The 25681-nt window shown below is 40.3% G+C and overlaps 1 protein-coding gene across 1 annotated transcript in view; it reads right to left on the reverse strand.

Annotated features, from left to right (window-relative positions):
• PEX7 (peroxisomal biogenesis factor 7) overlaps positions 1-25681 on the reverse strand; it is a 282390-nt gene that overhangs the window by 126252 nt on the left and 130457 nt on the right. The window contains exon 7 of the mRNA XM_069725962.1: positions 24788-24901. Coding sequence (XP_069582063.1) covers positions 24788-24901 — 114 coding nt within the window. The remainder of the gene's footprint in view (positions 1-24787; positions 24902-25681) is intronic.

Raw genomic sequence — 25681 nt, forward strand, 5'->3', positions numbered from 1 at the left:
TGATGGCGAACTCAGTCGAGGGGTTCAAGAGAGGCCTGGATGTCTTCCTGGAGCAGAACAATATTGTATCATACAATTAGGTTCTGTAGAAGGACGTAGATCTGGGGATTTATTATGATGGAATATAGGCTGAACTGGATGGACAAATGTCTTTTTTCGGCCTTACTAACTATGTTACTATGTTGCTGAATGTAAACCGCTGCGCTTCCGCACGTTTTTTTCCGCAGCATGTGCACAGCGTTTTTTGTTTCCCATAGGTTTACATTGAACCATAAACGCATGGGAAACTGCTGCGGATCCGCAACAAAATCCGCATCGTGTGTACATACCCTTAAAGGGCTAGTAATCCTTCTGCCAGGCAGTCAAAGATACTCCTGGGCTCTGTATAGCCCTGACTCCACCATTGAGTGGCAGCTGTCTGCTCATATACAGTGTACACAAAGAGTTGCCAATCAGTGGTGTGAGTGGGCATATACAAATTGCAGCATTCGGAAAACTGCTAGATCTGCAGCAGATAAAAAAAAGTCATTTTATTACAAAACTGCAGTAAGCAGCCCAGTAAGTGATACATCACTGGAATCAGGGTCACTGCCCCTACATTATGCTGCATTCAGATAGAGTAGCAAAAAACGGCTGACAGATTCACCTATAAACTTTGTCATTTATGTTACTGATAGTGTTGCTTTTGGATGTTGCATATTTATAAAGGTCATTCACTTACTGCAGTACTGTTGTGTGATTAGGTTTGGTGGATTATTGGACATTATAAGGAATCTGAAGAAGTCATACTCTTATTGAAGTGGTAGGCCATTTTCTAATTCTTTTTAGAAACATTCATTTAATCCAGTTGCTAATATAATGTAATTACTAGAGCAGCTCTGATGTCCTCTCTTCATATAGTACAACACTCCAATCTGTGTTTATAAATGGAAGCATGTGGATGCAACATAGATATATCATCTAAGGCTACTTTCACACAAGCGTCGGAATCTCCCCGTTGCAATGCGTCGGGCAGAGATTCCGATGCTAGCGTTTAACGCACTGCACAACGGAGGCAGCGGATGCATTTGTCTGGCGCATCCGCTGCCCCATTGTGAGGTGCGGGGAGGTGGGGGCGGAGTTCCGGCTGCACATGCGCGGACGGAAAAAGCAGTCTGTCAGGAGCAAAAAACGTTACATGTAGCGTTTTTTGCTCCCGACGGTCTGCCAAAGCATGACGCACGACGGATGCGACGTGTGGCAATCTGTCGCAATGCGTCGTCAATACAAGTCTATGGGAAAAAAACGCATCCTGCAAGCACTTTTGCAGGATGCGTTTTTTCTGCAAAACGACGCATTGTGACGGATTGCAGTTAACGCTAGTGTGAAAGTAGCCTAAGTGTTTTCGGTTCCCATCATGGACCCACTCACTGAAATGTTTGAACTTGGTCGACAAATTGGGCCAAGGGTACGTAATAACAGCCATACGATATAATGTTTCCATGTCCGATCTGTTAAAGAAAAAGGATCGAACACATACAAGAGCGTCGATCCTTTGTATGGGACCTCATTCAATGGAGGCTGCTAATCAACAGCACTGATTATACAGCTCTGGCAAAAATTAAGAGACCACTAGTGATGAGCAAGTATACTAGTTGCTCGGGTGGTCTCTGAGTATTTGTTAGTGCTCAGAGATTTAGTTTTTGTCACCGCAGCTGCATGATTTACGGCTGCTAGACAGGCTGAAAACATGTGAGGATTCCCTAGCAACCCCCACATGTATTCCGGATGTCTAGCAGCCATAAATCATGCAGCTGAGGTAACGAAAACTAAATCTCAGAGAACTAACAAATACTCAGAGACCACCCGAGCAACGAGTATACTCCCTCATCACTAGAGACCACTGCAAAATGTTCAGTTTGTTTGATTTATCTCTTTATAGGTATATTTTTGAGTAAAATGTAAATTGTTCTTTTATTCTATAAACTACTGACAACACGTCTCCGCAGTTCCAAGCAATAAATTTTGTATTTTCTGAAAATGAGAAATGGTCAAAATAACAAAAAAATGCATTGCTTGCAGATCTCAAATAATGCAAAATAACCAAGATCATAATAATTTAGAAACAACAATACTAATGTTTTAACTCAGGAAGAGTTCAGAAATCAATTCCATTCTTGCTGAAGCATCCCCAGATCAAAACCTGGTCGTCTAATGGTTAGATGGAGACCTGGAGCGGTGTACAAGCCACAGTGTCTTACACCCTCTGTGAAATTTGTTGGAGAATCAGTGATGATCTGGGGATGCTTCAGCAAGGCTGGAATTGGTTGTTCTGTGTGAAGGACATAGGAATCAAGCCGCATACAAGGTTATCCTGGAAAAACAGTTGATTCCTTCTGCTCAGACAATGTTCCCCAACTCTGAACACTGATTTTTCCAGCAGGACAATGCGCCATGCCACACAGGTCAATCAAGGTGTGGATGAAGGACCACGACATCAAATCCGCCATGGCCAGCCCAATCTTCAGACCTGAACCCCATTGAAAACCTCTGGAATGTAATCAAGAGGAAGATGGATAGTCACAAGCCATCAAACAAAGAACTGGTTAAATTTTTGTACCAGGAGTGGCATAAGGTCACCCAGAAGCAGTGTGAAAGACTGGTGGAAAGCGTGCCGGGATGCATAAAAGCTGTGATTAAAAATCATGGTTATCCCACAAAATATTGATTTCTGAACTCTTCCTGAGTTAAAACATTAGTATTGTTGTTTCTAAATGATTATGAACTTGTTTGTTTTTTTTTTGCATTATTTGAGGTCTGCAAGCTCTGCATTTTTTGTTATTTTGACAATTTCTCATTTTCAGAAAATAACTCCAAATTTTATTTAATAAAGAGAAAAAAACGGCACAAAGCCGTAGCCAGCTCACCAACCAGACCATAGATGATTGAGCACGGAGATGCGTCCAGACCGAGACGCCAAGCAGCAGCAATATACGAAAACATGGAAACTCCAGCTCAAAAAATGGTGAAAATCTTTATTAGTCCATCTTCATTTAAAAGGACATCCTTACAGGTTACTAAGGACACCGGATGTCCTTTTAAATGAAGATGGACTAATAAAGATTTTCACCATTTTTTGAGCTGGAGTTTCCACGTTTTCGTATATTGCTCCAAATTTTATTGCTTGGAACTTCGGAGACATGTTGTCAGTAGTTTATAGAATAAAAGAACAATTTACATTTTACTCAAAGATATACCTATAAAGAGAAAAAAAGACAAACTGAAAATTTTGCAGTGGTCTCTTAATTTATGCCAGAGATGTATGTCTCTCCATCAACATTCCAGTCAAAGTTAAGAAGAGGTAAAGGATTGTAGCACTGCTTTTATGATTAAATATATTTGTTATTCTTTATATCACAGCTTGCTGCATATTTTTAGAAATAATTTGAAAGCGGATAATCCTTTTTAGTGTCCAGTAGTATATGTTTTCATTACCAAATCTCAATGTCAACATGTTAAAATAAATCAAATTCAAGTACATATTAAAAAAGTGTGTGTTAATGTTCCTTTAAAATCCCATTTTGAAATGCCTAAAGTAAAATGCTAAAACAAAGTAATAAATCTGTTATTATTTTGCCTACAACTCATAAGTTATGTATTGACAGCTGCAATGCCTGTAGCGTGGTGTAAAATTAGTACGATGGTGGTATACCCCCCCATGTCATGTGAGTGCGGCCATGTGATGTACAGTGACAATGACAAATATTGTGTGCTTTACAATTAAACATTTTATCAATAACTATAAACAAATGACATTAGGGGGTATGGTGTGATAGCCTTTCTTAATTACATTTGGCATCATTTTTCTTTTCTATTAGACCTGTCATATAATACCATATACTCACAAAATGATTTTGGTTATTGGGGTCGTTTGTAGGGATATGTTTGATTATTTGCACCAGGTTTACCTTCATGGTTGTTCTATTCTAAACTCACCTGTGATTATAATATTTTAAATCCCACAAAACAAATAAAAAAACTGTCTAGGCTTTAAAAAATATACCGTAGTTACTTTTATAAAAAATAAAGTGTTATAGCAGTCTTCAGGTTGTGTATGGCATTGCAGCTTCACATTAAAGGGAGCCTGTCAGGATGACGGTTCAGACACCGTACAAGCGCTCGGTGCACCCTTGGAGTGGCCACACATTTATATGCACCTTACCACCTATCTTTTTCGTCATTCTTTGGCTCTATAAAGCCAGAGCTGTCTACCAAATGAGAGAAGGATGGGCGATAGATGGAAAACAAGCAGGTGGGAAGATGCACATAAATATTTGGCCACACCAAGGGTGCACCGAGCACTTGTATTTGGTTTGAACCATCATCCTAAGCTGACAGTCTCCCTTTAAAGGGAATCTGTCACCCCATTTTAGGCCTATAAGATGCGGCCACCACCATCAGAGGCTTATCTACACCATTCTGTAATGCTGTAGATAAGCCCCCTATGTAACCTGAAAGATGAGAAAAACAAGTTAGATTATACTCACCCAGGGGTGGTCCCGATGCGGTCTGGTCCGATGGACGTCGCGGTCCGGGTCTGGCGCCTCCCATCTTCATATGATGTCGTCCTCTTCTTTGCTTCCTGTTGCGGCTCCTGCGTAGACGTACTGATTTGCCCTGTTGAGGGCAGAGCAAAGTACTGCAGTGCGTAGGCGCCGGGAAAGGTCAGTACACCTGCGCAGGAGCCGTGACAGGAAGCAAAGAGGACATCACCGTATGAAGATGGGAGACACCGGCCCCAGACCGCGACACTCATCGGACCGAACCGCGACCGCCCCTGGGTGAGGATAATCTAACCTGAATTTCTTATCTTTCCGGTTACATCGGGGGCTTATCTACAGCATTATTGAATGCTGTACATAAACCCCTGATGGCAATGGCTGAAGCTTATAGGCCTAAAATGGGGTGACAGATTCCCTTTAACAGAGTTGAGTTGCCATACCAAAAACAACCTATAGATAGGTGTGGTGCCTTTTTTTGGAGCAACCTTACATTTTTTTGAACACGTGAAATACCAGTATTTGCAGCAGAAATTTCTGCACCAAAGCGCATGTCTTGGCGTAAAATACGTGCCTTTTGCATGCGTTTCATAATTTTCCCTAACAAAAGAGACAAAGACTGAACTAGAAAGGGAATGCACAACCGCATAAGAGTAAAAAAATCACAAACCTTTATTGGCACCACAAACGACATATAAAAACAATTAAAAACATGCAATGTGTACAAACCACACCCCCATTCCTATAAAATACATATGCCAAATCGCTTTATAAATATAACACCATAGAAGGCATGGAACAATGATATTGTACATAATATGACAACAACATACCATTCCCTCATACAAATGTAACCAACCTGCTTTAGCAGAGTTATTTCTAAATATATTGAATAATTAAGGATCACAGAAAAATGGTCCCATATAGAAGACCTATATACAAACTGGTGAATAGTCCTGAAGTTGCATGGTACAGTCATGTGCAATCAAGATAGTCAAGAGAGCATAGGGTCCCAAAAGTATGCACCAAACCGTTATATGGCAGGTTCAAAGAGGGAGGGAAGGCAGGAGAGAGGCTTCTAAATCAAAGTCATGAGGCTGGCATCAGCGCCATGAACAGCCAGGAGGAAGCCAGAATGGAGGGTGGGGGAAGAGCCCCAATCGTATCGCTGCCGCAGCAGCTTCGTCAGGCGCGGTGCGCTTGGGGTGAAGACAAGAGGTTTAAATAAGGACTGCAATCAAATAGAGGACATACCACTGTGCTGCAGGCAGGACGGGAGGCGTGTTTCAGAAGGTGCGTCAGCCGCATGAAGAGGTAACAGAGCGGAAGTGTATGTAGTCTCCATGGAGTAAGCTGCGCGTGCGCACTCACGACTCACATATGAGTCGTGTTGCGCAAGCGCAAATAGCAAGAGGAAGGGGGCGGAGGGATACCAAGAGGAGAGGGAAGAGAAAAGCACGGATGAGTGTAAGGGTGGGACTCAATAGCAGAGCCATGAACCGTAGAGCCAAATAGACTAAGGCAGCACAAGGATACAAGTGCAAAAAAGCTGGCTATTAGCAGGGAACCTAAAAAGGAAGAAGGCTATATGATTAAATCGTACACACATAGAGGCCTGATGCAACAGAGCAAATTAATCACATGAAATGTGTAAAGGCCTATACATAAATAAATAATGCATAATTTAAATATCAGAATGGTTCAGAAAGTAACAATAACTTAATCAATTAATTTATGCATGTAAGTAAGTAATGGTATTATAGAAATACGAAGAAACCCCCATATGATGCCAGGTGTTTTTTAATTATTATTATAACAAATAGAGGGCATCCGTGTGACTGGGAGAAACACATGGAGAGGTGTATACATGTATATATATATATATATATATATATATATATATATATATATATATATAAATACAATACGGATCCGAAGACCAATATCAAGAGTTCTTCTTTAATTGCCCGAAGGATAATATGGGAAAGGTTATGCTCACTAGTCATTGGTCCTAATGAATAGAAACAAGAAAATCTACAACATATCTGTATAGAATTATGAGACTGCAATACTAAGTACTGCAAGAACAGTTTTCATAATGATGTGCTATGACCCCGCGGATACAAAATGTATTTCTTGGCAGGAAAAACATTGCATAAAATATGCATTTTTTATGCATTGTCCCCTCATCCCTAACCTGATCTGCATGGCTTCTCATCCCTATCCTTGTATGCATGACTCCTCATTCCTATCCTGGTCTGCATGGCTCTTCATTCCTATCCTGGTCTGCATGGCTCTTCATCCCTATCCTGGTCTGCATGGCTAGGGTTAGGGTTGGGGCTAGGGTTTGGATTACATTTACAGTTGGGATTAGGGGTGTGTCAGGGTTAGGGATGTGGTTAGGGTTATGGTTGGGATTAGGGTTAGGGGTGTGGTTAGGGTTGGGATTAGTGTTAGGAGTGTGTTGGGGTTATGGGTGTGGTTGGGATTAGGGTTAGGGGTGTGTTTGGGTTAGGGTTTCAGTTAGAATTGGGGGTTTCCACTGTTTAGGCACATCAGGGGCTCTCCAAACACAACATGGTGTCCCATCTCAATTCTAGTCAATTTTGCATTGAAAAGTTAAACGGCGCTCCTTCCCTTCCGAGCTCTGCCATGCGCCCAAACAGTGGTTTACCCCCACATATGGGGTATCAGCGTACTCAGGACAAATTGCACAACAACTTTCGCGGTCCAATTTCTTCTCTTACCCTTGGGAAAATAAAAAATTGGGGGCAAAAAGATCATTTTTGTGAAAAAATATGATTTTTTATTTTTACAGCTCTGCATTATAAACTTCTGTGAAGCACTTGGTGAGTCAAAATGCTCACCACACATCTGGATGAGTTCCTTAGGGGGTCTAGTTTCCAAAATAGTGTCACTTGTGGGTGTTTCAATGTTTAGGCACATCAGGGGCTCTCCAAACGCAACATGGCGTCCCATCTCAATTCCAGTCAATTTTGCATTGAAACAGTCAAATGGCGCTCCTTCCCTTCCGAGCTCTGCCATGCGCTCAAACAGTGGTTTACCCCCACATATGGGGTATCGGCGTACTCAGGACAAATTGTACAACTTTTGGGGTCCAATTTCTCCTGTTACCCTTGGTAAAATAAAACAAATTGGAGCTGAAGTAAATTTTTTGTGAAAAAAGTTAAATGTTCATTTTTATTTAAACATTCCAAAAATTCCTGTGAAACACCTGAAGGGTTAATAAACTTCTTGAACGTGGTTTTGAGCACCTTGAGGGGTGCAGTTTTTAGAATGGTGTCACACTTGGTTATTTTCTATCATATAGACCCCTCAAAATTACTTCAAATGTGATGTTGTCCCTAAACAAAAATGGTGTGGCAAAAATGAGAAATTGCTGGTCAACTTTTAACCCTTATAACTCCCTGTGCTGATGTAAAGTAGACATGTGGGAAATGTTACTTAAGTATTTTGTGTGACATATCTCTGTGATTTTAGGGCATAAAATTTAAAAGTTGGAAAATTGCTAAATTTTTGCCAAATTTCCGTTTTTTTTCACAAATAAACGCAGGTAATATCAAATAAATTTTACCACTATCATGAAGTACAATATGTCACAAGAAAACAATGTCAGAATCACCGGGATCCGTTGAAGCGTTCCAGAGTTATAACCTTATAAAGGGACAGTGGTCAGAAATGTAAAAATTGCCTGGTCATTAACGTGCAAACCACCCTTGGGGGTAAAGGGGTTAATTAATTAGGGGGTGTAGTTTGTAAAATGAGGTCACTTATGGGGAGTATCAGGCACCTCAGGGGCTCTGCCAATGTAACATGGCAACCTCAAACCAGTCCAACAAAATCTGAACTCCAATATGGTGCTTCTTCCCTTCTGAGCTTTGCACCGAGCCTCAAAAGTAGTTTTTGAACACATATGGGATATCAGTGTACTCAGGAGAAATTACACAACAAATTTGGGGGTCTATTTTCTCCTGCTGTCCTTGTGAAAATGACAAAAATTGGAGCTAGAACAACATTTTTATGGTTACCGTACATTTAAAAAAATTTTTTTTCACAAATCAACATTGTAAAATTCTGTGAAGAACCTCTGGATTCAAGGTGCTCACCACACATCTAGATAAATTCCTTGAGACATCACGCCTTCCATTCTGAGCCATGCCGTGCGCCAAAACAGTACTTTTCTCCCACATATCGGGCATCAGCCTACTCAGGAGAAAATGCACGACAAATTGTATGATGCAATTTCTCCTATAACCCTTATGAAAATAAGAAAAATTGGGGCTAAAAGAACATTTTTGTGGGAAAAATGTGATTTTATATTTTTACAGCTTAAAGTTATAAACTTCTGTAAAGCACCTGGGAGTTCAAGGTGCTCCACACATATCTAAATTCATATCTAGATTCATTAAGGAGGTCTAGTTTCCACAATAGGGTCACTTGTGGGTGATTTCTAAAAGCAACATGGCGTCCGCTCTCTATTCCAGACAAATTTGAGTTCAAGAAGTCAAACTGTGCTCATTTTCTTTTGCGCCCTGGCATGCTTCCAAATATTAGCTTTCCCCCACACATGGGGTATAGGCATGCTCAGGAGAAATTGCACAAGAAATTTTTGGGGTTCATTTTCTCCTGTTACAGATGTAAAAATAAAAAAATTGGGTCTAAAATAAAAAAAATGTTGAAAAAGTTAACTGTACATTTTTTCCTTCCACATTTCATTAATTCCTGTGAAGTACCTAAAGGGTTAATAAACTTATTGAATGTGCTTTTGAGCAGCTTGAGGGATGCAATTTTAGAATGGTGTCATTTGTGGGTATTTTCTGTCGTGTAGGCCCCTCAAAGTCACTTCAAATTTGATGTAGTCCCTAAAAAATGGTTTTGTAAATTTTATTGGAAAAATTAGAAATCGATGGTCAAATTTGGACCCTTCTAACTTCGTAACAAAAAAATTATGTTTCAAAAATTGTGCGGATGTAAAGTAGATATGTGGGAAATGTTATTGATTAACTATTTTGTGCGACATAACTGGTTTAAGGGCATGAAAAGTAAGTTTGAAAATTGCAAAATGTTCAAAATTTTTGCCAAATTTCCGATTTTTTTTAACAAATAAATGCAAGTTATATCAAACAAATTTTACCACAATCATGAAGTACAATATGTCACAAAAAACATTCTCAGAATACAGTACAGGAAATGATGTAGTTTTATACTGTGCTTTACGGTAAATTTGTCCTGGTCATGAAGGTGAAAACAGGCATGGAGGGTAAAGGGGTTGAAATATCAGGACTTCCAAACTTTACCAATGCATAAAAGAAAACCTTTACATAATTATTTTTTAACATTTGTCTTTCAAAAAGTAATTTCAATAATTGCAAATCTTGAAGAAAAAAAGTTTAGTATACCGTAAAGCACAGTATAAACGACATAATTTCCTATACTGCATTCAGGAGGTAGTTGGTCGGTTAAAATGTATGCAGACTGCTTTGATCTTGGGAAAAGAAACATTAATTAGGTATATCTTACGCTGCCATTTACCTAATTATCTATTGAAAGGAATTTCTTTGCTCTATGCACAAAAGATTGAAATCACCCCTGAGTCATGTAAGAAAAAATGGCCAGTTATTAAAGGAACAACAAATGAGGACTTTTGCCTGAGCTATAAGGTCTTTGTATCATATAATAATGGTGGCAAATTAGCTACCTAGCAGATTTTCTGCAGATTAAGCCTGCGTAATCCATAGCAAAGGCGTAAAATTTGAACATTTACAGTAGTTAAGGTCCATGAATGTTGCAAATTAGAGACCTAACTCTTGCCCATAGATTGGTTAAAAAGACTTTTATAGAGTAGTGGCAACATTGTAGTATTTGGAAAATGAAATCAAGAATAACTCAAATATCATATTTTCGGCGAATAATCACGAACATTATAGTTTATGGATTAAGACGATGTACACTACCTAGTTTCATGCCCCAGTAATATTACGAGTGTTGTCATCTTATTTATTCTACTACCCTACATTTCAAATTAAGTTTATGTCAGCATCTCACAGTTTTAATATTATAGATTGTTGTCGCTGAAGAAACAGAGACAGATTGGAGGATGCATGGGAAAAACACTTTCCATTACCGTTGTAAGAAAAAAAAATATATATATGTGTGTGTGAACATATTGTTTACGTCTACCTATGAAATGTTCTCTAGACTAGAATGTGTCCATGTCATTTTTCATCATTTTTTCTTTAGTATTAAATAAATAACAAGAAAACAGTCTGAAAGAAATGAACAAAAAAAAATAAATGTAAAGTTAGATTACTTAAATTAGTCTTACAACTGTTTTTTTTCCCAAGAAAAACCATACACATAAATGTCTATACATTTATAGGCAAGGTAAACATATTGACCATAAGGTAATAAACCCCAGTCACGAAGTGTATATTTGAAGACAAAATCTTTATTAAACATACATAAAACAACATATAAATATTAAAACAGTGCCTCACAATTAGATGAAATACTACACCAAGGTAAACAGCGAACATCACAGGTATATGATCTTAGTTATATTCTGTAATTTCCAAGAAATCCTCAAATAGATATTTTCTTTGCAATCATAACCATTATAAATGTATGACCTTACAATTTCACTATATCCTTTTTACGGTAGCTATATAGAGACCCTATAAGGTTTGGTGCACAAAACTATCTATTCATAGCCAAATGGGTTAATCCCCACAATCCAGATACAACTTGAGATCAATATCTCTGCGCAAACAATGTAGCACAGAAAAAGCCGTCATATTGTGCATAGGAGCCATGCCCCATCCTCCCATGTCATATCTGGAAACACTTGTGCAACGAAAACCGCTACTACACAACAGAGAAGTCTCCACCTAAGAACCACCCTTCATGGTATAAGCCATACTGATGATATATCCAATGACCCCATACCCACTAGAATTAATGGGCACACTGCCTGGTACATATTAACTGTGTCTCTGTAGTCCTGCCTTGTGGCACGCTGCACCTTGGTTACCCTGACACGCGTTTCGCATTCGCTGCCTCCAGGGGGATTAACCCATTTGGCTATGAATAGATAGTTTTGTGCACCAAACCTTATAGGGTCTCTATATAGCTACCGTAAAAGGATATAGTGAAATTGTAAGGTCATACATTTATTATGGTTATGATTGCAAAGAAAATATCTATTTGAGAATTTCTAGGAAATTACAGAATATAACTCAGATCATATACCTGTGATGTTCGCTGTTCACCTTGGTGTAGTATTTCATCTAATTGTGAGGCACTGTTTTAATATTTATATGTTGTTTTATGTATGTTTAATAAAGATTTTGTCTTCAAATATACACTTCGTGACTGGGGTTTATTACCTTATGGTCAATATGTTTATATTGAGTTTGGAGTGTGGCCCATTGGTAATTTGAGGAAATGGGTTGGTGCGTCTTGTTTATTATTTATAGGCAAGGATAGTAAAACTAAGGGTGAGTTACTGCTACAATACCAGCAAGGGCATACAGTAGGTAATAGGGCATACAGTAGGTAATAAGTCATGTGTATACAGCAGAGAATACCTTAAAACATAACTTTTAATCAAACCAAATAAAACCCCCAATCAGATATTAGATTAGTTTGGTCAAATCAGATCAAACCCCCAATTGGGTATCAGATTAATTAGATCAAAACTAAATCAAACTGCCAATCGGGTATCAGATAGGTAAAACAGAAAAATACATATAACATCTGTGGTTTCCAATGTACGCAAACATGACATATAAAGTGCCCACGAAAACCAATACAGGTCAATCCCTGTAAATTTTAAAATGGAGGAGTCTCCTCCATGCATCCCATTACCATATTTAGTAATAGTTGTATCTCGGTTGCCTGTGATGATGCAGAATGCGTCATCGGGGTGAGTTTGGCGCTCAGATGTGTTCTAAGGCTGAGTCATTATGCATGCACATTGCAAATACCCTCAAGCATTTTTTAATGATGGAAATCACGTCATCATAGACACGGCTTCTCCACTTGGTGGGATTCTGCAATGGATTGTATACTGCACTCAAAGTCATTGGAATAGGTGCCCAAGTAGGGTATCCATCTCAATATCAATATAAGTAAAAAAAAAAAAAACTCGGCACTCAAAATGTACCGTGTTGAATAAAAAAGTTTCAATTTATTTTGCACACAGTGATCAATTGAACGTTTTCGGTCTGGGTATATGCCTTCATCAAAAGCTGTATGCTGCTTGTTTAGGAAACCACGTGTCCTAGCACAGGACAAATTACCAGTGCCGTGGGTCTGATAAACAGACCGGGTAAATGTAGTCCGGTGTAGAAGTTAGGGTTAATAGAATAACCTGTTATATATTAACGGCGCTTTTCACAGGAGACACAGCTTGCCATATTCCCTGCGCCAGGACATAAGATTTATTCATCAAGCGGAAATCAGAATATACACTGCTCAAAAAAAAAAGGGAACACTTAACCCCTTCACCCCAAAGCCTGTTTTCACCTAAGTGACAGGGCCAATTTTTACAATTCTGACCACTGTCACTTTATGAGGTCATAACTCTGAAACGCTTCAACGGATCCTGGTGATTCTGACATTGTTTTCTCGTGACATATTGTACTTCATGATAGTGGTAAAACTTCTTCGATATGACGTTTATTTATTTGTGAAAAAAACAAAAATTTGTCGGAAATTATGAAAATTTAGCAATTTTCAAACTCTTAGTTTTTATGCCCTTAAATTAGAGAGTTATATCACAAAATATAGTTAATAAACAACATTTCCCACATGTCTGCTTTACATCAGCACAATTTTGGAAACATAATTTTTTTTTGTTAGGGAGTTATAAGGGTTAAAAGTTGACCAGCGATTTCTCATTTTTGCAACAAAATTTGCAAAACCATTTTTTTTACGGACCACCTCACACTTGAAGTGACTTTGAGGGGTCTATATGACAGAAAATGCCCAAAAGTGACACCATTCTAAAAACTGCACCCCTCAAGGTACTCAAAACCACATTCAAAAAGTTTATTAACCCTTCAGGTGCTTTACAGGAATTTTTTGAATGTTTAAAAAAATTGAACATTTAACTTTTTTTTCACAAAATTTTTACTTCAGGTCCAATTTGTTTCATTTTACCAAGGGTAACAGGAGAAATTGGACCACAAAAGTCGTTGTACAATTTGTCCAGAGTACGCCGATACCCCATATGTGGGGGTAAACCACTGTTTGGGCACATGGCAGAGCTCGGAAGGGAAGGAGCGCCATTTGACTTTTCAATGCAAGATTTGCTGGAATTGAGATCGGAGCCCATGTCACGATTGGAGAGCCCCTGACGTGCCTAAACAGTGGAAACCCCCACAAGTGACACCATTTTAGAAAGTAGACCTCCTAAGGAACTAATCTAGATGCGTGGTGAGCACTTTGAACCTCCAAGTGCTTCACAGAAGTTTATAATGTAGAGCCGTAAAAAAAACGTCATATTAATTTTCACAAAAAATGATCTTTTTGCCCCAAATTTTTTATTTTCCCAAGGGTAACAGGATAAATTGGACCCCAAAAGTTGTTGTGCAATTTGTCCTGAGTACGCTGATACTTCATATATGGGGATAAACCACTGTTTGAGCGCATGGCAGAGCTCGGAAGGGAAGGAGTGCCATTTGACTTTTCAATGCAAAATTGGCTGGAATTGAGATCGGACGCCATGTCGCATTTGGAGAGCCCCTGACGTGCCTTAACAGTGGAAACCCCCCACAAGTGACCCCATTTTAGAAAGAAGACCCCCTAAGGAACTTATCTAGATGTGTGGTGAGCACTTTTAACCCCCAATTGTTTCACTAAAGTTTAGAATGTAGCATTGTGAAAATTAAAAAAATCATTTTTTCTTTCCACAAAATGATATTTTAGCCCGCAATTTTTTTTCCCAAGGGTAACAGGAGAAATTGGACCACAAATGTTATTGTCCAATTTGTCCTGACTACGCTGATACCCCATATGTGGGGGGGAACCACCGTTTGAGTGCATGGCAGAGCTCGGAAGGGAAGGAGCACCGTTTGAAATGCAGACTTAGATGGAATGGTCTGCAGGTGTCATGTTGCATTTGCAGAGCCCCTGATGTACCTAAACAGTAGAAACCCACCACAAGTGACCCCATATTGGAAACTAGACCCCCCAAGGAACTTATCTAGATGTGTTGTGAGAGCTTTGAACCAATAAGTGTTTCACTACAGTTTATGACGCAGAGCCGTGAAAATAAAAAATATTTTTTTTTCCACGAAAATGATATTTTATCCCCTATGTTTTTATTTTCCCAAGGGTAACAGGACAAATTGGACCCCAAAAGTTGTTGTCCAACTTGTCCTGAGAACGCTGATACCCCATATGTTGGGGGGAACCACTGTTTGGGCGCACATGAGAACTCGGAAGGGAAGGAGCACTGTTTTACTTTTTCAAAGCAGAATTGGCTGGAATTGAGATCGGACGCCATGTCGCGTTTGGAGAGCCCCTGATGTGCCTAAACAGTAGAAACCCCCAATTCTAACTGAAACCCTAACCCCAACCCTAACCCCAACCCCAACCCTAACCCTAGCCCTAACACTAATGGGAAAATGGAAATAAATACATTTTTTTACATTTTATTATTTTTCCCTAACTAAGGGGGTGATGAAGGGGGGTTTGATTTACTTTTATAGCGTTTTTTTGGCGGATTTTTAGGGTTGGCAGCTGTCACACACTAAAAGACGCTTTTTATTGCAAAAAATAGTTTTTGCATCACCACATTTTGAGAGCTATAATTTATCCATATTTTGGCCCACAGAGTCATGTGAGATCTTGTTTTTTGCGGGACGAGTTGACGTTTTTATTGTTAACATTTTCGGGCAGATGACATTTTTTGATCGCTTTTTATTCCGATTTTTGGGAGGCGGAATGAACAAAAACCAGCAATTCCTGAATTTCTTTTAGGGGGGGCCTTTATACCGTTCCACGTGTGGTAAAATGGATAAAGCAGTTTTATTCTTCAGGTCAGTACGATTACAGCGATGCCTCATTTATGTAATTTTTTTTATGTTTTGGCGCTTTTACACAATAAAAACTATTTTATATAAAAAAATAATTGTTTTTGCATCGCTTTATTCTGAGAGCTATAACTTTTTTGTTTTGCGGGACAAGATGACGTTTTCAGCGGTACCATGGTTATTTATATCCGTCGTTTTGATCGCGTGTTATTCCACTTTTTGTTCGCCTGCATGATAACAAAGCAATGTTTTTTGCCTTGCCTTGTTTTTTTTGTTTTTTTTTGCGGTGTTCACTGAAGGGGTTAACTAGTGGGATAGTTTTATAGAGCGGGTCGTTACGGACGCGGCGATACCAAATATGTGCACTTTTATTGTTTTTTTAATTTACATAAATAAATGGATTTACTGGGAAAATTATTTTTTTTTATTTGGGGATTTTTTTATTTTTTTTTTATACATTCTATTTTTTTTTTTTTTTACTTTCTACCATTGTCCCAGGGTGGAACACCTCTGTATTAGATCAGATCGTTGATCTGACACTGTGCATAGCACTCTGTCAGATCAAAGATCTGACAGGCAAGTTTAGGTGGCTTTCCAGCGCCTGCTCTCAGCAACTCTCAGCAGGCGCCGGCTAGCCAGGTCATTTCATGACCCGGAAGGAGTCCGGCGGCTATCTTGGATCCGGGGACTCCTTCCGGGTCACCGGAGCAACGCGATCTCATTGCGTTGCTCCGGTGGGAGAGCGCAGGGAGCCCCCGTCCCTGCGCGATCCCCCTCTATGCCGCTGTCACTACTGACAGCGGCATCAGAGGGGTTAAATGCCCGCGATCGGCGATAGCGCCGATCGTGGGCATTGCTGCGGGGTGTCAGCTGTCATATATAGCTGACACCCACACCCGATCACCGCGGCGCTCAGCGCGAGACCGCGGTGATCGGTGCGCCATACTAGTACTGCTGTTGGCACAAATGCAGTGCCGGCAGCGCAGTACTAGTAAGGCGCATGGCGCGAAGGGGTTAAACAACAGAATAAAACTTCAGGTAAAGCAAACTTCTGTGAAATAAAACTGTCCACTTAGGAAGCAACACTGTTTGACAATCAATTTCACATGCTGTTGTGCAAATGGAATAGACAATAGATGGAAATTATTGGGAATTATCAAGACACACTCAATAAAGGAGTGGTTCTGCAGGTGGGGACCACATACCACATGTCAGTACCAATGCTTTCTGGCTGATGTTTTGGTCACTTTTGAATGTTGGTTGTGCTTTCACACTCGTGGTAGCATGAGACGGACTCTACAACCCACACAAGCGGCTCAGGTAGTGCAGCTCATCCAGGCACATCAATGCGAGCTGTGGCAAGAAGGATTGCTGTGTCTGTCAGCGTAGTGTCCAGATGCTGGAGACACTACCAGGAGACAGGCCAGTACAGGACTTCTACCTCAACCTTTGTGCAAGGAGGAGCACTGTCAGAGCCATGCAAAATGACCTCCCGCAGGCCACAAATGTGCATGTGTCTGCACAAACTGTTAGAAACCGACTACATCAGGATTGGCAAATTCGCCACTGGCGCCCTGTGCTCTTACCGGTGAAAGCAGGTTCACACTGAGCACATGTGACAGAGTCTGGAGACGCCGTGGAGGGCGATCTGCTGCCTGCAACATCCTTCAGCAAGACCGGTTTGGCAGTGGGTCAGTAATGGGGTGGGGTGGCATTTCTTTGGGAGGGCCGCATAGCCCTCCATATGCTCACCAGAGTTAGCCTGACTGCCATTAGGTGCCGAGATGAGATCCTCAGACCCCTTGTGAGACCATATGCTGGTGCAGTTGTTTCTAGGTCCTCCTAATGCAGGACAATGCCAGACCTCATGTGGCTGGAGTATGTCAGCAGCTCCTGCAAGATGAAGGCATTTAAGCTATGGACTGGCCCGCCTGTTCCCCAGACCTGAATTCGATTGAACACATCCGGGACATCATATCTTGCACCATCCACCAACGTAACGTTGCACCACAGACTGTCCAGGTGGTGGATGCTTTAGTCCAGGTCTGGGAGGAGATCCCTCAGGAGACCATCCTCCGGCTCATCAGGAGCATGCCCAGGCATTGTAGGGAGGTCATACTGGCAGAAGAAGGCAACACACACAACTGAACATCATTTCCTTGTCTTGAGGCATTTACACTGAAGTTGAATCAGCCTGTAATTTGATTTTCCACTTTGATTTTGAGTATCATTCCAAATCCAGACCTACATGGGATATTCATTTTGATTTACATTGATCATTTTTATGTTTTATTGTTCTCAACACATTCCACTATGTAATGAATAAAGATTTGTAACTGAAATATTATTGGTATTTTAGTGTTCCCTTTATTTTTTTTGAGCGGTGTATAACAGGATTTTTACTTATATCTCCTATTGGTGGGGTCAGCTGAAGGTGCTGACGTCACATGCTGACCCTTTAAAAGTTGAATAGACATTAGAGACCCTGTCATACACAGGATAGGGGTAATCTGGCATTACTGAGGGCCAGCCTTATATGCCCTAAATCCGGCCTAGTGCCACTGCATGGCCTCACATATTCTTTGTGACCCATCTCATACTTGAGCGGTGTATAACAGGATTTTTACTTATATCTCCTATTGGTGGGGTCAGCTGAAGGTGCTGACGTCACATGCTGACCCTTTAAAAGTTGAATAGACATTAGAGACCCTGTCATACACAGGATAGGGGTAATCTGGCATTACTGAGGGCCAGCCTTATATGCCCTAAATCCGGCCTAGTGCCACTGCATGGCCTCACATATTCTTTGTGACCCATCTCATACTTACCCCAACACTTTCGATATTCCCCAGAAGAGGCCACTAATAGAGGGCTGAAATGTATAGGTTGTATGGGGGGGATTGATATTAGGCATTACTTGGGTATTGCCCTTGGTAGGGTATGAGTCTTTACATGGAACACATCAGGGGAAAAAAAGGGTAATACATTCACTCTTCTCTCATTCTTCTATACAGTGCCTCCATCGACAGGTCTCTCAAGACAAGGGTGAGATCCTTCCAATTTTTTATCTTTCACTGGTTACGTCATGGCCACTTTATATGTCATGTTTGCCTACATTTGAAACCACACGTTATTTATGTATTTGTATGTGTCTGTTTTTACTTATCCGTTACCCAATAGGGGGTTTGATTTAGTTTGATTTAGTTTTCATCTAATTAATCTGATACCTGATTTGGGGGTTTGATCTGGTTTTACCTAATTAATCTAATACTCAATTGTGGGTTTTGTTTGGTTTGATTAAAAGTTATGCTGTAAGGTATTCTCTGCTGTATACACACACACGAGTTACTGCTACCCATAATATAATGGAACACACTTTATTTTGAATATGCCTGGTTTTCATGTGTTAGCCTTAGGTTAAATTTATGTTCACATCACAATAATCCACTCTGTGTCAATAGGTTCTCTTAAATAAAGAGACTTAAAATGGCCAGAATAAGCACACAAAAAGAATTATTCTATATAAAAAATCAATTGCAATTTTTATTAATATACAAAAGGTTATCACAAACAAAAAATAAATATGAAACAAATGACTCCAATGTGAGGGATGTCAATGGCTAGGGATCCCATTAAACATACATTGTAAGAAAATATACACTGCGAGTTGCATCATTTCTAGATGTACGTAGATGAGGCAATATGTATTATTTCCTACACTATATTGCCAATGTGGAATATCGCAAACAATATGCAGTAGTAAATAAAGTGTCTGTGGTTTAATAGGGGATGTATAGCAGTCAGCATCCTATACAAAATATATGGATTTTCCCAAAAGAAGGGACAATGGGACTTCGTAATTAATAATAGATGCCGACAGCCTGCAATTCCAAACATTAAGACACGTATGTATAAGTCAAACTCCACATTCTAATATGTATAATGTAGGATGAAAGCAATAAGACTTACATACCACATACTGCCTCATCTATATACATCTAGAAATGAGATATTGATTCTTTTCATACAATGTATGTTTAATGGGATCCCTAGCCATTAGCGTCCCTCACATTGGAGGCATTTGTTTTATATGTATTTTTTTATTTCTGATACCTTTTTATATATTAATAAAAATCGCAATTGATTTTTTATATAGAATAATTCTTTTCATGTGCTTATTCTGGCCACCTTAGGTCTCTTTATTTAGGAGTTATCCAAAACTGTTCAAAATACAATCAGTGTAGGGTTTAACAATATAATTTACAAGTTGCCGATATTATTCAATATTTCCCCAAATGAGGCCTATCAAGAGTAAATGGACATTAAATTGTTAATGTCAGCGCTGTTTTAGCCTTAGTGGCTGAGGACCACTCTATGGCATATGTCACCAATATGGACTAACTGCTCAAAAATATTAAACAGAAGGGAGATATACAATAATATTCACCCCCCCCCCCCATGCCTAATCAGCCAGATAAATTAATCACTAAGAATACCGAAAAGGAAGGAATTGCATAATACCCACCCCCATGTGAGCATGTGAGATTGCTTATAAAAAAAAAAATAAGATAAACTAAAGGGGAATAATTGTATAATACTTACCCCTGAATAATAGCCATCAGACATTTGAAATTGGAGCAGCAATTTCATTGTGAGAGGAGGAATTACATTCGCCCCTAATGGCTATTACAGTAAGTTGGGACATTACTATCTAATATAGAATATGTATTTTAAACTAGCACAATCTCATTATTATTGTTATCTATCTATATTAATCGTCTAAGGGGCACTTCCGTCTGTTTGTCTGTCTGTCTGTTTGTCTGTAATGGAAATCCCGCATCGCTGATTGGTGAAAATCAGCGACAGGCTTGTTCCGACCGCGAATTGGCCCCTCCCTACTCTTCTCCAGTCAGTGCCCCCTCCCTACTCCCCTCCAGTCAGTGCCAATGTGCCGCCCCATCCCGGACCAACTTTTTACTATTGATGCTACCTATGCAGCATCAATAGTAAAAAGATATTATGTTAAAAATAGTAAAAAAAAAATAAAAATTGTGCTATTCTCACCTTCCGACGTCCACCGATGCGCGCGATGCTGCCGCCAGCTTCCGATCCCAGTGATGCATTGTGAAATTACCCAGATGACTTAGCGGTCCCGCGAGACCGCTAAGTCATCTGGGTAATTTCACAATGCATCACTGAGAAGAGGAAGCTGTCGACAGCATCGCGCGCATCGGGAAGGCTTCGTTGGACGCCGGAGGATGAGTATGTATATATATATATATATATATATTTTTTTTTTTTTTTTTCTTAAACAGGGATATGGTGCCCACACTGTTATATAATATGTGGGCTGTGTTATATACTACGTGGGCTGTGTTATATACTGCGTAGCCTGTTATATACTACGTGGGCTGTGCTATATACTACGTGGGCTGTGCTATATATTACGTGGGCTGTGCTATATATTACGTGGGCTGTGCTATATATTACATGGACTGTGTTATATACTGCCTGGCTGCTATATACTATGTGCGCAGTGTTATATACTGCGTGGGCTGTGTTATATACTGCGTGGCCTGTGTTATATACTATGTGGGCAGTGTTATATACTACGTGGGCTGTGCTACATATTACGTGGGCTGTGCTACATATTACGTGGGCTGTGCTATATTCTGCCTGGCTGCTATATACTACGTGGGCAGTGTTATATACCGTGTGGGCTGAGCTATATACTGCATGGGCTGTGTTATATACTACGTGGCTGTCTGTGTTACGTGAGCTGTGCTATATACTATGTGGCTGCTATATACTATGTGGCTGCTATATACTACGTGGCTGTCCTATATACTACGTGGCTGTGCTATATACTTTGTGGGCTGTGCTATATACTACGTGGTTGTCTGTTATATACTACGTGGCTGAGTTTTATACTACGTGGCTGTCCTATATACTACGTGGCTGCGGTATATACTACGTGGCTGCGCTTTATACTACGTGGCTGACTGTGTTATATACTACGTGGCTGTGCTAAGCGCGACGTACATACATACAGCACAGACCAAAAGTTTGGACACACCTTCTCATTTAAAGATTTTTCTGTATTTTCATGACTATGAAAATTGTACATTCACAATGAAGGCATCAAAACTATGAATGAACACATGTGGAATTATATACTTAATAAAAAAGTGCGAAACAACTGAAATTATGTCTTATATTCTAGGTTCTTCAAAGTAGCCACCTTTTGCTTTGATGACTGCTTTGCACACTCTTGATGAGCTTCAAGAAAGGAAGACCAAGAGTCACCTCTGCTTCTGAGGATAAGTTTATCCGAGTAACCAGCCTCAGAAATCGCAGGTTAACAGCAGCTCAGATTAGAGACCAGGTCAATGCCACACAGAGTTCTAGCAGCAGACACATCACTACAACAATTGTTAAGAGGAGACTTTGTGCAGCAGGCCTTCATGGTAAAATAGCTGCTAGGAAACTACTGCTAAGGACAGGCAACAAGCAGAAGAGACTTATTTGGGCTAAAGAACACAAGGAATGGACATTAGACCAGTGCAAATTTGTGCTTTTGTCTGATGAGTCCAAATTTGAGATCTTTGGTTCCAACCACAGTGTCTTTGTGCGACGCAGAAAAGGTGAACGGATGGACTCTACATGCCTGGTTCCCACCGTGAAGCATGGAGGAGGTGTGATGGTGTGGGGGTGCTTTGCTGGTGACACTGTTGGGGATTTATTCAAAATTGAAGGCATGCTGAACCAGCATGGCTACCACAGCATCTTGCAGCGGCATGCTATTCCATCCGGTTTGCGTTTAGTTGGACCATCATTTATTTTTCAACAGGACAATGACCTCAAACACACCTCCAGGCTGTGTAAGGGCTATTTGACCAAGAAGGAGAGTGATGGGGTGCTATGAAAGTTGACCTGGCCTCCACAGTCACCAGACCTGAACCCAATCGAGATGGTTTGGGTGTGAGCTGGACTGTAGAGTGAAGGCAAAAGGGAAAGTGCTAAGCATCTCTGGGAACTCCTTCAAGATTGTTGGAAGACCATTCCGGTGACTACATCTTGAAGCTCATCAAGAGAATGCCAAGAGTGTGCAAAGCAGTCATCAAAGCAAAAGGTGGCTGCTTTGAAGAACCTAGACTATAAGACATAATTTCAGTTGTTTCACACTTTGTTAAATATATAATTCCACATGTGTTAATTCATAGTTTTGATGCCTTCAGTGTGAATGTACAATTTTCATAGTCATGAAAATACAGAAAAATCTTTAAATGAGAAGGTGTGTCCAAACTTTTGGTCTGTACTGTACATGCATATTCTAGATTACCCGATGCGTTAGAATCGAGCCACCATCTAGTAGTTTAAAAAAGTTACATTGTATCTTAGAATCTTTAGTTAGGGTCTATTTGCCATTTGGCAACTTGTAAATTATATTCTTTATTTAACCCCTTCACGACATGCGCCGTACATCTACTGCGCATGCCGTGAATCCCCCTTTGATGTGGGCTCCGGCGGTGAGCCCACATCAAAGTTGCGACATGTCAGCTGTTTTGTACAGCTGACATGTGCGCGCAATAGCGGCGGGTGAAATCGCTATTCACCCGCCGCTATTAACCTGTTAAATGCCGCTGTCAAACACAGACAGCGGCATTTAACTACCGCATCCGGCCGGGCGGCCGGATATGACGTCATCGCCGACCCCCGTCACATGATCGGGGGTCGGCGATGCATCAGGAAGGTAACCATAGAGGTCCTTGAGACCTCTATGGTTACTGATGCAGGTCTGCTGTGAGCGCCCTCCTGTGGTCGGCGCTCACAGCACACCTGCATTTCTGCTACATAGCAGCGCTCTGATCATCGCTGCTATGTAGCAGAGCCGATCAGGCTATGCCAGCTTCTAGCCTCCCATGGAGGCTATTGAAGCATGGCACAAGTAAAAAAAAAATGTTTTTAAAAATATGAAAAAAATATAAAAAATATAAAAGTTTAAATCACCCCCCTTTCGCCCCATCCTAAATAAAACAATAAAAAAAAAACCAAACCTACACGTATTTGGTATCGCCGTGTTCGGTATCGCCCGATCTATCAATTAAAAAAAAGCATTAACCTGATCGCTAAACGGCGTAGCGAGAAAAAAATCCGAAACGCCAGAATTACGTTTTTTTCACCCGACCCCAGATCACGAAAAATGGAGACGCTACGGGTATCGGAAAATGGCCCTTTTTTTTTTTTTAGCAAAGTTGGGAATTTTTTTCCACCACTTAGATAAAAAATAACCTAGTCATGTTAGGTGTCTATGAACTCGTAATGACCTAGAGAATCATAATGGCAGATCAGTTTTAGCATTTAGTGAACCTAGCAAAAAAGCCAAACAAAAAACAAGTGTGGGATTGCACTTTTTTTGCAATTTCACCGCACTTGGAATTTTTTTCCCGTTTTCTAGTAAAAGACATGGTAAAACCAATGGTGTCGTTCAAAAGTACAACTTGTCCCGCAAAAAATAAGCCCTCACATGACCATATTGACGGAAAAATAAAAAAGTTATGGCTCTGGGAACGAGGGAAGCGAAAAACGAACACGCAAAAATGAAAAAGGGCCGCGACTTGAAGGGGTTAAGAGAATCTAGTGACACAGACTGGATTATTACACTAACTTTTTGGCACACTGTACATATGGATCACATCCTCTTTGATTAAATTATGTTCACATCACATTTTATCCACACGTCAGTAGCTCTATCTGGACTTATGTCTGAAGTCAGGATTCAGGCATATCTGGGCCATTTATTTCGGTTTGCTAGGAAGCTGATGGAGTCACTGTGTGCACTGTTGGGCAATATTTTCAGCAGTATCCGCCTATTTGAGGCTGGCATTAAAACTTGGTAGCATGCATTTTGTCGACTGCCTCAAATAGGCTGATACTGCCAAAAATGATGCCCCAAAGAGCAAAAAGTGACTCTGTATGCCTCATGAAAGCCAAAGGCCCCGATAGCAGATACACTAGAATCCCATTATTCAGGGCTTCAGATGTAAGCCCCAATGGAGCCCCTGATACATGTATAAAACGTGATGTGAACATAGCTTAAATCTTCAACATACATACATTCACATGACAGAATGGAAAGGTCGTAAAATGCACAACTCAATAAATGTATAACATCATTATAATACTTACTTTCACACGTCTGACAGCATAGGTATGACCATGGAGTTCAAAGACAGGTTGACGAATTGCCCTTAAATCCCAGCCTTTTAAACTGCAATCAACAGCACCTGTTACAAGCAGATTCTATATAAAAGAAAATAATGAGATGATTAGCATGCCTATAAGAATTAAGATATATATATACACAGTTTTTTAATGAAAAAAAAAAACATATCAAGAATATTTTCTGAACTTTTTCCACTTTTATTGTCACCCATAATCTGTTCAAAACCATTGATAAATAAACTGAAATCATTTTGATGGGAGAAATAACAAAACTAAAATAATATGGTTGCATGTGTTAACACTGTCTTAAATATGCAAATTTTCTCTTCAGAGAGAACGAGGACTAAAACTCTAGTGCCATCTGTTGGAAGCAGCAATCCTAAACGTCAATATTGACTCTTTAACGAGCCTTGCAATATGACTTAAGGCCCCTTCACATTAAGCGACGCTGCAGCGATATCGACAACGATCCGGATCGCTACAGCGTCGCTGTCTGTCCCCGGCGCTCTGCTTCTCTGCACTCCTCCTGTACTGGCTGTGAGCACAGCGGCCGGAAAGCAGAGAGGTGACGTCACCGCTCTGCTTTCCGGCTGACCGACGCTCACAGCCAGTACAGGAGGAGTGCAGAGCAGAGCGCTGGAGGACAGACGGCTGTAAGTATGTAGTGTTTGTTATTTTTTTACTTTTAGGATGGTAACCATGGTAAACATCGGGTTACTAAGCGCGGCCCTGCGCTTAGTTACCCGATGTTTACCCTGGTTACCAGTGAAGACATCGCTGGATCGGTGTCACACACGCCGATCCAGCGATGTCAGCAGGAGATCCAGCGACGAAATAAAGTGCTGGACTTTATTCAGC

Source organism: Ranitomeya imitator, chromosome 5 (assembly GCF_032444005.1).
Source record: "Ranitomeya imitator isolate aRanImi1 chromosome 5, aRanImi1.pri, whole genome shotgun sequence".
NCBI classification, from domain to species: domain Eukaryota; kingdom Metazoa; phylum Chordata; class Amphibia; order Anura; family Dendrobatidae; genus Ranitomeya; species Ranitomeya imitator.